The sequence below is a fragment of the Larimichthys crocea genome, chromosome XIX (genome assembly GCF_000972845.2).
Source record: "Larimichthys crocea isolate SSNF chromosome XIX, L_crocea_2.0, whole genome shotgun sequence".
In the NCBI taxonomy this organism is placed as follows: Eukaryota; Metazoa; Chordata; class Actinopteri; family Sciaenidae; genus Larimichthys; species Larimichthys crocea.
In genome coordinates this window covers 9,817,561-9,831,339 of record NC_040029.1, presented here as the reverse complement: position 1 = coordinate 9,831,339, position 13,779 = coordinate 9,817,561, and the positions used below count along the sequence as shown (strand labels likewise).

Below are 13,779 nucleotides of genomic sequence, written 5' to 3'. Positions count from 1 at the left end.
TGGATACGGCTCATTAATTTTGGGATAACCGTGTTTGGCTTTTACAGATGCCGTGATGGAGACAAGGTGCTATGAATAATACTCAGGGTTGAAAAGGACAGGACGACGAGGGGGGCCCCGAGCTGGAGGAGGGGGGTGATGCAGCACTATTGTTGAATGTGGGTGGTGGTGGTGGTGGTGGTGAGGGAGGATGGGGGGTGCTGTCACTTCTTTTCAAAGATGACCCATGATTCCCTGCAGCACCGTCAGATGAATATCACGAAAATGACGTTTATTAAAGCAGGGGGGTTACAGTTAGCCTAGCTTAGCATAAAGACTGGAAACGGGGGGAAACTGCTAGCCTCTCATTTCTCTCTGAAATCTTGTCTGGCGTCGTCGACACCGTTTTGTCTTCGCCATCTTCCCCAAATTGGAAAAAAGATTCCTCTTCACATTTTGATGACTTGGTTTGGGACATTTGATTTATTTTTTTTATATCTCGCTGCAGGTTTTGATTACTCATTTTCAAAGTGAGTAACATTCAAGTCATGGATGGATTAACATCGGCTCCTTTTGTCTGTCTGACCAGCCTGTTTATTGCTTTTCCTTTAAATGGCACGTTGTCATCTGAGAATAAAAAAAGGGGCTTTGCTCTGTGAGTGAAAAACTCTGATTAAAACCCTTCAGAGGAATGAATCAGCCTTCAGCCTCCAGGTGAGGCTGCACATCGATAAGACGAGCCGGCCTGCGATGAACCCAAGGAGCCAAATTGTCTTATCCTTTTTTTTTTTCGTGATCTTTTGATTTGATTTTTATGTCTCCGCTTTGTTTACAGCCGTCTGTGTTATTGCCGTTTGTAATTCAGCGACACACTTGGCACTTTTATGAAGGAAAAGTTTGGGCAGGCACTTAATCCACGCGGCACACATGTTTCATCCCACCCCGCCGTGCTGTGTTACAGCGCCCGTGTCTCACATTGATCCGGCGAGCCTGGGCCAGGCCATCACTTTGAGGTGACAGCTAAATGACCAGTGGCCCAGGGCACAGGCCATCTCGCCAACAGCCTTTGTGTGTTTGCGTCGCAGGGGCCTAATCGATACCAAATGATACCGTGCAGGAGCTCATCAGCGGTGGCCGTCGCAACTGACAGAGACGGTAATCTATAGCTTCACTGAGCAATACTTACACAGCCCAACCCCCCAAACTGTGCACAAACCTCCCTGATAAGCTGCCCTTTGGGGGGTTTGATGCTCCTTCCCTGCACTCACTAAGAGCCCCGAGACTTCAGACTCCTTAGAGAGCGGCATGGCGTCATCAGCGGATCCCAGTTGAACCGGGGGAGCCTGCCTACAGGGTCTAGAGGAGGAGGGTCTGAATAGCAGAGAGCTTCACCCCGTTACTCTCAACGGGGAAAGCAGCAGGGGGTCACGCCGGCGTTTGGCCAGGAGGGGATCCGAGAGCTCCGACGAAGCAAAAGAGGAGAGAGAGAGAGACGGAGGGAGCAGAGACACAAAGAGGACAGAGCCAGAGGGCAGAGACAGCTGTCTGTCTTTGGACGGAGACGGACAGGTGAGAAATGAAGAAACAGTCTGTAAAAGCAAAAAGGGAAGTTTGAGGAGTGAATCCACAGCATCTTCCCACGTAAGCAAAAAAAAAAAAAAATGCAGCTCAGAAGAGAAAAAGAAAGATATGAAGCTGGAGAGCGTCCTCCTCCTCCTCCTCCTCCTCCTCCTCCTCATTGACTAACAGCTCCATCTCTCCAGGCAGCCCAGCCTCACCTAGCTTCAGATAAGGCGCCACGGAAACAGCTTAATTACACACACGGCCTTATCAGACGACATTAGCCTCACAGTAATAATCAGACCCGCCGTCAAAGCTTTGGCAACGCAGCACGTCCAGGCGCTTTACACAGCGCGGGCTTCAAGCTGATAACACACACCGGCAGTTGTTAAATCACGATTTGCTGACGGAGTTTGAGGAATAATGCAGGTTTGGTTGTAAACCTGACACCTCCTTTTGCACGCAGTCGGTTTGTGTTTGGATGGATGCGCTCACAGACACTTGAAGCAGTATTCAGGCAGCAAATTCAATTTTGTTAAATGCTTAGATTTACATTTTGGGCGCTCGAGCTTCACTTTCTGAACCACGCGTCTCCCCGCACGGCGGGCTGGAGGTCCGGGCGACACGTGGCCGTGTGCGATCTTCAAAGCAGCTTTCATCCTGCAGGAAAGCAACAATGATGGAGCACTCAGAGCAGAGAAACCTGGTGACCTCTGCCTAATGGAGCAGAAAGACATTTCCTATCGCAGACACAACAGAACGCACACATCCACATCAAACCCCCCCTGACACGAGGGACCTCCCTCTGTTTCCCCACAACACAACACGCACGTCGATATGAAGAACTCTGCAACATGAAGCCTTTAAAGAAACGCTGGAGCCTGAAGCCGCTCAGGAGACGACAGATTTATTCATTCAGAGCTTCCTCCAGCTTCGCATGTTGGTCGGACAAAATCAGAAGAAAACTGAAGACGTCGTTTTTTGAACAATGATTTCAAATATAAATAACTACAAATGAGAATAAACTGCAGCTCTGTGTCTTTGACATCTAAACTTACAGGTTTAAAGGAACAGGACAGACATTTTTGGGAAATATTCAAAACTGCAGTTCCTCTAACGTCCACTTGAGGCTGGCTCCAGAAGTGAGTCAGTCTCCATAAGTCCCCATGTTTCACAGCAGAAATAAACATGTTTACAGCCTGGTACAAAAAACAGTTTTGGTCTCTGTAGCTAATTTCCCCGTTCATGACAACTGTACTGAGAAGTGAATTTATATACAACTCACCTGTTCACATTATATTAAGGCTTAAAGTTATGCAGGATTAAGGTGTTAAAGGTCCGATACAGGTGGCTTCGTCTCAGCTCTGAGTTTATTACCCAAAATGTGAATCTATTGACTGAAGTAGATTTATTTTACAGCCTCCAAACATGTCTGTCTATGTGCGTGTTTCAGTATTTTGCCGTCACATTAGAATAATTCATCTCTTCCACACGGACAAAGCAACTCGACGAGTAAACAGGCCCGAACTTGTTAAGATCTGCCGACCTTGAGCGCGATACAGACATTATTAAGAGGTCTTAGGCTCGGGATACAACAAGTGCACGGCGTATAAAGACCTCTGGAGCTCCATCTAAATAGCTTGTGACAAAGTGTGGAAAACGTCTTTGTTCTGGTATTAAGTCGAGGACGGGGAGAGGTGAGGGTGAAACGGGATGGAAAAGAGAGAAGAGGAGACGCATCTTGAGACAGAAGGGAGATGAGTGATGGAGAGGAGGATGAGAAGAGGAGAATAGCAGGGCATGGAGGAGAGGGTGAGGAGGGTGGTGGGGGGGTATAATCCTGAGGACTGGAGCTGTGCTGCGCTCGCCGGGGAGGGGAACTCTGTCTCTCTTTAACTGGATTTGGTTGAGCTGCTGTTTATCGGGCGTATGAGTCGCAAAGCGCTCCCTCTCAGCTGTCAGAAGCATCCTAATCTAATCAGGAGACATTTCAGCCGCTCGCTTTCAACACGGCAGAGTGCAGAGAGCATGCTGGACGGACCAGAGGATGATGGTGTGTGTGCGTGGATAGAGGAGGGTCGGCGACAAAACAGTGGTTTTACACCGAGGGGTTAGAGGCTTGCAGCAGGATTTAGGGGGGAGTCTGTGCTCCGGATGCGGGGACCCCCATTGTGTGCGGCAGGCTGGCTAATCTTCATTACCGCACACAATGACGGGGCAAGAGAATGAGGCCTCGGCTGGAAAAAGGCAAAACAAAAGAGTGGCGAGCAGCGAAAAGAGAAAGAGAGGGAGAGAGAGAGAGAGAGAGGGGAGGAGGGCCGAAAATAACAGAGGGGGAGATAAAGGGAACAGTGAAGCGGAAAAACTCTGCTTCCTCCTCATACAGTGCCAGTCAGAAAAAAGGCCGCTCGGCACCCCGATCACGTCCACAAACCGTGAAGTGCAACTGTGGCGCCGTGCCCGCACTGATAAGCAGCGGGATGGTTCATTCTTGCGCGCTGAATAAGAAGCCACCTCAGTCTTTGAGCCCGTCTGTGTTGTTGTTGTGCGACACTTGAACTTCGCGTCTCCGTGCACTCATTACAACACCAAACCTCGGGGTGAGCCACGAAAAGCAAAAAGCAGAAAAGGGAAGAGGAGCGTTCTGCAGCACGGGCGGGTCAGTGGCACAGTCCTGCAAAGGCCGAGGTGGATCAGCTCAGGGCCGCAGACGCGATGGGAGTCTGTGACTCCGTGAGCGTGCACATCCCGGTGACCAGGAAGCGAGGGCGCGCTGTAGCTCCGCCTTTATTCCCACGCCGATGCTTTTGAAACAAACCTGAGAGACAAAGATTAGCACAAGCTGCTTAAAATATTGTCTCATCGCCGCCGCCGCCGCCTCTCCCTGTGTGTGAGTGCAGGTCGGACGGGGATGGGAGTGGGCTGAACCTGTGCACCCCTCTGTGCCGAGCGGCTGGCTTTTCAGCGGGGAAGCGTGAGCGCAGTGCGAGGACTTTTCACCCCAATTTCATCTGCACAATGTTCAGCCGCTCGGCGGAGAGGAGGAGGAGGAGGAGGAGGAGGAAAGGTGTCAGGAACTCACGGACTTCCAGCTTCGAGCTCGGCGTGTCGGCGTGTGTCGGCGTGTGTGTGGTTTTGAAAAGCAGGTGAAGAGCTGGTGAAGATTTCGGGGTCAAAGGTCGGCAAATAAACATGTTTTTAATGAATCATGTGCAACATGAGAAGAAGTGTGCGTGCATGACGGCACGCCGCCCTGTCGGCTGAATATTCCAGAGAAAACTGACACACACACACATAAACCCAATAAACTCTGCCTGCGACGCTCTCTATGTCTCTCCACACACACACACACGCATACACCAATGAAAATTATTGATGTGCTCTCTTATAAAACAGTGGCTGCTCCCTGAAGTATTCCTGGCAACATCACAGGCTGAAAATAGCTGCCGACCCAAATAACTTTCCCCGCCGGAACGACGAAGGAGCCAGACCACAGCCACCGGCGACTGGCTTTACTAATTGGCGTCATTTTACAATGAAATAATATCTGGGGCAAAAGACTGAATAACACACAGCAGTAAACTGCAGAGAGCGGGACGACGTGCCGTCTAGACGCACCGAGAGAGAGAGAGCGATTCGAAGAAGGAGCAGGACGGGGGATGCCTTCGCTCTCGTTAGCATAAGTTATCAAATTCACATCTCTGGAAATACACAAGGGGGGAATCGGCTGAAACATTTATGTGACACCGTCAGTTTAGTTAAAAGACAGGAGAGACATCGACAGCATGTTTTTAACTTGTAGATCACAGATCCCCAAACAGAGAGTTTGTTTCTCATTGATTTGGCTTTAAAGAATTGAATTTATTGCATTTAACGTCTTACTAGGATGCAAAAAAATACAGATATTTCTCTCTGCAGTCATATTCAGTTCAAACATCACCATATCAGATCATTATTGACTGTAAATGAGTGATTAAAGGTGCAGTGTGTAAGATTTAGGCAAATCTAATATTCATAACTATGTTTTCATGCATGTATAATCACCTGAAAATAAGGGCGAGGGTGATGTGAGGAGGATGCAATGCAGATTCTACACACTGGACCTTTAAGGTCTAAATTTAAGCTCAAATCAACTTTAAAGTTTCATTAGCGTGCAAGAAATACAGATGTATGAGTCTCTGCAGTCATTATTAAGTCACAATAAGTCATTTTTGCTTATAAATGAGTGATTAAAGTCTAAATTTAAGCTCATAACGTCTCACTGGCATGCTAAAAATACAGATATTTGAGTCTCTGCAGTCAGATTTAATGTAAGGATTTCTCTATCAGGTCATTTTGATAAATGAATGATTAAAGTCTAAATATTAACTTTCAGATTAGGCTTTTTCTGAAAATCAAATTAAAATTTCCTCATTTTCTCAGATTGTTTGATTTAAATGGGAATTTGTTTTTTCCTGGCAGATTTTTTCCCCTTTTCAATAATTGCATCCAAAACTCCCCGTTTAGACCAACACATCATCCGGTGCACGTACTGTACATAAGACAGGAAGGAAGCCATAAACACAGATGTCTTTTGGCAGTCCAAATCTTAATTAGCACCAGGAGATTCATCTAATCAAAGGGTTGCCAGCCCATCATTAAGGCTAAAACACACACTGCTCTCCTCACATACCAGAGCAGAACAATGGGAAACAGAGGTACGCTGTCACGCTGATGAATGGCTCTACCCACAGGTCTCATTAAATCACAGAAGGGCACTTCCCAGGCCGTTCGAGGAGTCAAGCAGGGTGCAAAATCTCCTCACCCCCTCTGTCTGTCTACTTTGACACTTAAACAGCCACAAACTAGTATTCTTCCTCGTGAATTCAAGCTTTGAGGGCACCGAGTCGTATCTTATTCAGACAACTCGGACCGAAACTACACGACGTACCGGAGGTGCCGCGCTGTCTTCGGGGTAATCTGGGACCCGCTTTAATCTTCCAGTGAATTTAGCATCAGATGCTGACAATGGAAAACATCCGCTATCTGTTTTTGGGGGCACCCATCTGAGTGTTCAAATAGATTTACAATGAGATCAAGATTATATTTTGTCAGTCCGAGGCTGGATTACCAGAGGGGCAAAGTGGGTACCTGCCCCGAGGCTGCAGACCTCCAAGGCCCGCAAAAAAACTAAAAGAAGAAGAATTAAAGTGTTTTATTGACTACAGGTTAATGACCTTCTTCTATGTCCTTGTACTGGACAAAATCTAGTTTCAATACCTTGAATATTTCGGTTGTGTTTTGCTCAGATTGTCCTCATTCCGAGAGGATATTGAACATTTTTGCCTTTTGTGCAACAACAAATTAAAAGCAGAGGAAAGAAAATGAGAGATGGAGGCAGGAAAAAGGGAGAGAAGACAGATAGAGGGATGGATGGAGGAAAAAAAAGGTCCTGACACGCCGACCAGGTGGAAAAACACCACCGGATTTGCATGTTGGACAACCGTGGCTGAGTGTGTGGAGGCTGGCATGCAAAGCGTGCACACACACACACACATGTGACTGCGTGGACCAAACTTGATGCCGCTTACGTAACACAGCTGAAACTCTGCGTGGACCCTGGACTGAGAAAGTCGGCGAGGCCTCCGCTGGAGACACTTGTCTTGCTTTTTAAACTATCCGCCTGGTTTCAGAGGCGGCGCGTCCTTGCGGCTGTCACCACCGAGAGCTCAGGCCCGTGATTGATGAGCGGCTTGGATGACAACAACAAGCAGCGGTGTTTACTCAGGGCAAATTGCCCTTGTCTCTCTCCGCCTTCCATCTCCCCCCCCTCTTTCCTCTCGCTCAGTCTTTGGAGAGAGACGGTCCACATGGCTGGATCTCTGGTTTCTGGATGGCTAGGAGTCCCTCGGGGTGGGATTAGCCTCCCAGACTGACAGCTAAACAAACAAATAGGCCAAAGCTGGTCTTCCTGCTTGCCAAGGCTGCCTAGCAACAGGTAGGCAGTAAGATGGCATGGACTGCTTGGTATGTCGCAGCCAGCCGTGGCTGGAAAATGCCGGGACACGCGGCGGCGGCGGATGTGTGGCCGGCGTCAAAGCCAGCGGATTTACAAATATGTGAGCAGGCTGGAAGATTAAACACACTGTGGTCCAAGTGAGGAGACAGGGATGAAGTAACCACGGCAACCAGCTATCTGATGCCTATCATATCATATCGATGCCTTTACATACTCGAGGCGCACACGCAGGAGAAAGTCTCAGCTGAGTTTCTGCAGCACACAAATCAAACGGAGTGAAAATATATGAAGTTCAGAGGTGTTAACGGACAGAACCAGGCTAGCTGTTTCCCCCTGCTTCCAGTCTTTGTGCTAAGCTACGCTAACTGTAACACCTCCTAAAATGTTGAACTGTCCCTTTAAGCCTGTTAATGTAAAGAAAAGTGCTAAGAGCTTTAAAGATTTGCACTTTTTTGGTGCTTGGCGCCGTTTATTTGAGCTTCTTTATTCAGCATTGTGCCAAATTTTTGATTGCATAACTCTCCAGAGTCAGATTTATTTTTTAAAATCAGGGTTAGAGCAGGGCAAATCAAACCAGGCTGCTGTGACTCCGTCTTCTCAGAATTTGTCAAAGAGAAACAGAAAGCAGAGAGGAGTCATGAGATGAAGACAGCCCCGCGATTCCAAAGACTTCCTCTTCCTTTCTCTTCCCTCCCTGCGGTTGCCAAGCCGGATGGCAGCAGCGAGGCATGTCGGATCACTGTAAGGTGTAACGGCTTCCCGATTTCGCCTCAAATGATGTGAAAGTCATTGCCAAGCCATGTGTGCCGGTGTGAGGCGAAAAAAATGACTGGCTCCTCTCCTCACTGTTAATCAAAGCTGGGGTGGCAGAGCGTTTTGCAGACGGAGGACATACATAAAGATGTGCTTGTTCGCCTCCCTCTCCCTTCCTTCCAACCCTCTCCCTTCTATCCCCGACGTGGCCGGTCACCGGAGCGTCAGACAAATGAATACTTCCTCTGCCGTAGCCTCTTTCATCAGCGCTTCCCCGAGCTTTTCATCAACGCCCATAAAGCAGTAGCAGGCACCTATCACCGGCAATCGCCTCTCAGCTGCCTGAGTGATGAGACAGAGGTGACAGAGTTCACCGAGCGCTCTTATGGCAAGAATGGATGTTACTGGGTCACGGGGTCGCTCGCACATCTCATTACACAACATACACAAACCCCGTGCACCTGGAGGCGTCTGTACATTCAAGGTAAGACAGCCAAAATCCCGTGCACCTGCGCCGTGCATCTCCAATCCATGAACTGAGAAACAACCTCGTGGCTGGAAACACTCGGACGGCTCCAGCAGAGATGCTGCATTGTGCACCGGCGCACAAAGGCTTCCTTTCATGCCTCGCTGCGTCACGGAGGCCAGGCCATGTCAAATAGATTCTACTTGGCATCCATCTTTCGAGATCTTCTGACTGCTATCGGGGGTTTAGAGAGGCGAGCAAAACAACACTGCGGGAAATCAATTTCATATTCGACATCTGAGCGTCATGAGGTAGCACGGGCTCGCTCTGAGGATGTCTGGGAATTAAGTGCAGCTGGAAAAGGTTGCTGCTGTGTCACACGAGTCGAACGAACTCTGCTGTCCCGTCTGTTCTTTTCTGAGACGAGTCTTTCTTTGGAGAGCCTCCAAACTTGATTTCAGGAATTTCCTCGTCTCGTAGACTCACACTCGATGTGACATTTTAATAAAGCCACAGGCGTGGATACGAAGACGCCACCAGGAGCTCTTTTTGGGCCAAATAAGATTTAGTCCCAGCTTGTCCTTCCTCCTCCTGCTCGCAGGATACTGAACTGTGCCCGTTACAGGATTGATTTAATTTTAATTTGCATAAAATTACATCAAACGGCAGCGAGCTAAAGGTCACGGAGAAGATGTGAGGTGTGTGTTTTTAGCTCCAGCGTCTAAACTCGTTTACAGCCGCCGCTCTGCAAAGTCTGGACGTCGTTACCTGGCAGCCACCGTGCAGTGTGTGTGTGTGCGAGGCCCGAGCTTACACAACAGCCCTGCAGAGATCAAAAATCCATACGGTGCTAATTCTATAAGAGGAAAGCGGGAAAAAAAGAAAGAGATAGAGAGAACGGAGGAACGAGGGATGGAGGAAGAGGGCGACAGGAAGGAGGGGGCCGGCTGGCTGCGCTCCCCGGCCTGCCTGCTGTGTGAGAAAGCAGCTGTGGCCTGCTGAGGATTACATAACATGCTGAGACACATGCGTGTGCGTACGTGCACGCCGGCGTATGGATGCATATGGACGTCGATGCTTCGTCTGTCCTCGTCACCGTGGCGATGCATCTCACCGGAGGCCTCCCTCTGCACCTTCTTCTTCTTCTCTGACTGCGTACATGTCGCGTGGGGGAGTTGGAGCCCACCGGACTGTGAAATGTGAAACTCTGCAGCAGCAGCAGCAGCAGCAGCAGCAGCAGCAGCAGCAGCGGCGGCGGAGGTGGCGGAGGTGGAGGTGGCGGAGGTGGCGGTGGAGAATGTGCGTGCTCTGCAACTTCCTCCACCTTTACGCTCCTCGCTGCCACCGCCGCCGCTTCGTGTTGTCGAGTGGATGCATCCGAGCACGCGAACGTGGAGGTCGCTACACCTTCCATATTTAGAAACCACGTGCAGTCTGTCCACATCCACATATAGAAGCCCCATAATGCACCCTGCTAACGTACAGACATTTCGCTTGAGTAGGCATCAGGCACTCTAGTCTACGTGTGTGTGTGTGTGTGTGTGTGTGTTGAAGCCCTGAGGGATAATATATGTGTTGCAGGGTATGGAGTGTGTCCCGGGGTCAATGACAGCCAGCCATTTGTGGTGTCCTATTACGTCCTACCCATCAGGGTCAAGTGCTGCGGATGAGGGCGCTCAGAGAGATCTATCACGTCAGCGTGAAACTCAATCCAGATGTTTTTATATTTCAGCATCTGGATGCTACAAAACGTTCCGACACGTGAAGCTAAAGGCGGACGTAACGATGCATCGTGAGGATCCAGCTTGTTTGCTCCGACTGTGCTGGGATTTGGAGGCGAGACAGCGCCGCTTCAGTCCGGCTCAATAACGGAACAAACAGCAGCCTCAGATGGAGACCTCCAAAACACTTTTCTCCTTTTTCCCCTACTGCTCCCCATCCCCCTATAACCACCTGAATCATGCCTCACAGACACCAACAGGGGACACAGTCATCACTCTTGCCATCGCATCTCAGGGAGCCATTTAGGGGCCGACTACAACGGCCTCCTATCTCACCATCAGACCCCATAAAAGCATCAAATTCTAAATTGTGCCCGGAATACAGAGGGGAGCCTGGGCTGGAGACGGAGCCTTTTAAGGGGAGCAACAACTCATAAATTCATGTATTCGGGAAGGCTCGGTGGCATCTTCATGTCGTACAATGAACACAAGGATCGCTTTGCCAAGAACGAGCCAGAGACGGAGGGGAGGGGGTTTCAAAGTGTGTGTGGGGCAAGTCATAATCCTCGTGCTCACACGGACACAGTGCAATCTTCTTATCCCGAATAAAGCTTGTTTTCCAAATTAGGGGGGAAAAAAAAAACCTTTTTGATTCGACTCCAGTGATTCGTGATGGGACGCGAGGCGCCGAATGCTTCAAACTGGAAGAAAAAGTGTTTTTAGGGGTGTAAAAATGCGTCTTTATCTTTATGTTGAGCAGCAGAAAAAGGACGAGGACGAGAGCTGTGACATTTCATCCTTTTTTAGAACATCGACCACTGACGCCGGGCTCCGACAGGAGGGTTCGTCTCAAATATCAGACGTGAAAATGGCATTTTAGAATCCAAAATAAGAAAACAGTGCACAGGGGAGTGAGAGCAGGTAGCTGTTAAAATTCATGATTTTTTTTCTTTTTAAAATGGACGAATGAGCCGCAGACTGAGGGAAAACTGACATTTCCAGTCTGCACAGATAAGAGCTTTCCCAGCCACATGCAGCTCTCTGTCTGTCTGTCTGTCTGTCTTCCATTTGCATTAGGTATTGATTTTTGATATGCAGGCTGTGGGTGAGAAACATGGAGCTGCATTGGCTACACTCAGCCCCCCCATGCAATTTAAAAAAAGGAAAAAAGGAATCCACTGACAGTGAGGCAGGGAGTTTGGAGACTTGTTATGAAAAGATGCGTCGGTGGCTAACAGTAGGATGCCAATTAGGCTGCTTGGCCACAACGAATGTATCCGCGGTCACGCATCGGTTTCTCTATCTGTCACTCCCCCTCCTCCCCTCTCCCTCTCTCTCTTACGCATGGAGCAGAGAAGTGGGGAAAAGCTGAAGCTCCTATTGCATGAACAATACCGGCATCAAATTTCCATGCAATGATTTTTTTTTTTTTTTCCTGGTCAGTCAAGTGCAGCATGGAAAAGCATCATCACAACCAGCAGCAGCAGCAGCAGAGGCAGCAGAGGCAGCACATGCAGGTGGGCTGTCTGCCTGCATGGCCTTTATTCAGGCTCAGATACAGAAAATAAAAAGGTTGTTTGAGCTCAAATGCAACATGAGACTGTGCGAGGGAAAAAAAGAGATCAAGCTGAAAAACGCGCATGGATTATTAAAAAAGTGCAAATTTAAAAAGAGACAAACACACACACTCCTGTCATGATACACTCCACACTGTGGCTGATACAAACAGAGAAAAGAAAAGTGTGTGAGGGGATCAGAGCAGTAATGGCCGTGTAAAGTGCACTCTCCTCCCACACACACACACACACACGCATCTATCACCATGTGGCCGCGTGGATCCCGTGTATCGCACCATGTTCATCCACTGAACTTGGATGGAAGAAGTGTGTGTGTGTGTGTGTGTGTGTGTGTGTGTGTGTGTGTGTGCCTGCATTTAAAGATGAGCCAGACATGTTAGGAAATCTATTATGAATAAGAGAGGGGACTTTCGGTGATCTGAGGGATGCAGATGTTTTATTCACGAGCGGTTCAGTCCCCATCATCAGATCCGGATCTTCATCTTCCCCAAATCGCGTTTGACGGCTTTATTACGCGCCGGCGCGTCTCACCCACTTTGCCATCTCTCGCAGAAACTGTCAGATATCTGAGTGATATGAAGCATCAACTACACACACACACACACACACACACACACACACACACACACACACACACACACACACATGCACGTTTCGGGGAAAAGTTGACGCCTGCATCCTCGAGCTCATCCTCGAGCGAGCGGACGGGCGTGCTGCGCGTGTAAAAAACCAAGCACACACACACACACACACACACACACACACACACACACACAAAGTTGACACACGTACCTGCTGCCAGTTCTCCTCCAGAGAGGGCATGGCAGAGAAGTAGCCGGTGTCGTGGACGAGCTGAAGTTCCTGGAAGATGCTGTGGTTCGCCAACACATCCATGCTGCCGCTCGGTGATGGAAACACAAGAACGATCCACAAGAAACGCGCCTCCTGTCTTGGCTGTGTCAGACCTCTACATCCACTTCTTTCATATTAGTCCATAAAGAGACAGGATCAGTGGCTCGGTGTGGCGGCTGGAGCCCCGGTACCTGCGCGCATTATCGGACTCGGTGCGTAAAAAGAGACTGGAGGTGATGGAGGCTCCATGCGTAATCCGTGTTGCCAAACTAGACACTGATAGGGGAGCCGGAGGAGGGGGAGGGGCTTGCTAAACGAAGGGGCGGTGTTTAGTTTGTCAATCAACTCCTCGGCTCGGCTATTTAAGGCGAACGGGGCGGTGGTGGAGGCTCGTTTGAGCGGCGGAGGAGCGCGGAGAGGCGGGGTTACGGCGGGTTCCGGGGGCCGGATTGGCTCCGGCGGCACGTCGCTCACGCTGAATATGGGCTCGATAGGTGAGCTATTTATGGATGGGTATATTAGATTTGGAAGAAGGTCTAAAAGGCTAGTCTGAGAGGAGAAGCCGTGCTGTAAACATCATGTGCGCACAAACAGCTCCACTGTATAAATATTTAATTGTAATGAGATGCAGGATGAGGCATATAGGAACTATACTCCTGCACAGGGACTCACCATATGCTTTAATCGTGAGTTTATCACGCCTAATGATACTTTAATATCGCCGTAATGCTGCTGGGATGCTCCTGTGGAGGCCGGGCATTAAACATGGCGTCTGTAATAAAGATTTACTGTGTTTATTGTATTTTTTTACTGTCACCATGTGATCCAACTGAGACTTCCTCACAAGTTGTAGGTTCAAAGTTATGAGAAATG

At 49.1% G+C, this 13,779-nt stretch overlaps 1 protein-coding gene across 1 annotated transcript in view; it reads right to left on the bottom strand.

The window, feature by feature from the left end:
* LOC104928318 (Krueppel-like factor 7) overlaps positions 1-13,290 on the bottom strand; it is a 29,567-nt gene extending 16,277 nt beyond the window's left edge. Inside the window, exon 1 of the mRNA XM_010742578.3 lies at positions 12,847-13,290. Within this exon, the coding sequence (XP_010740880.1) occupies positions 12,847-12,948 (102 nt within the window). The 5' untranslated portion in view covers positions 12,949-13,290. The remainder of the gene's footprint in view (positions 1-12,846) is intronic.
* Between the last annotated feature and the right edge of the window lie 489 nt (positions 13,291-13,779).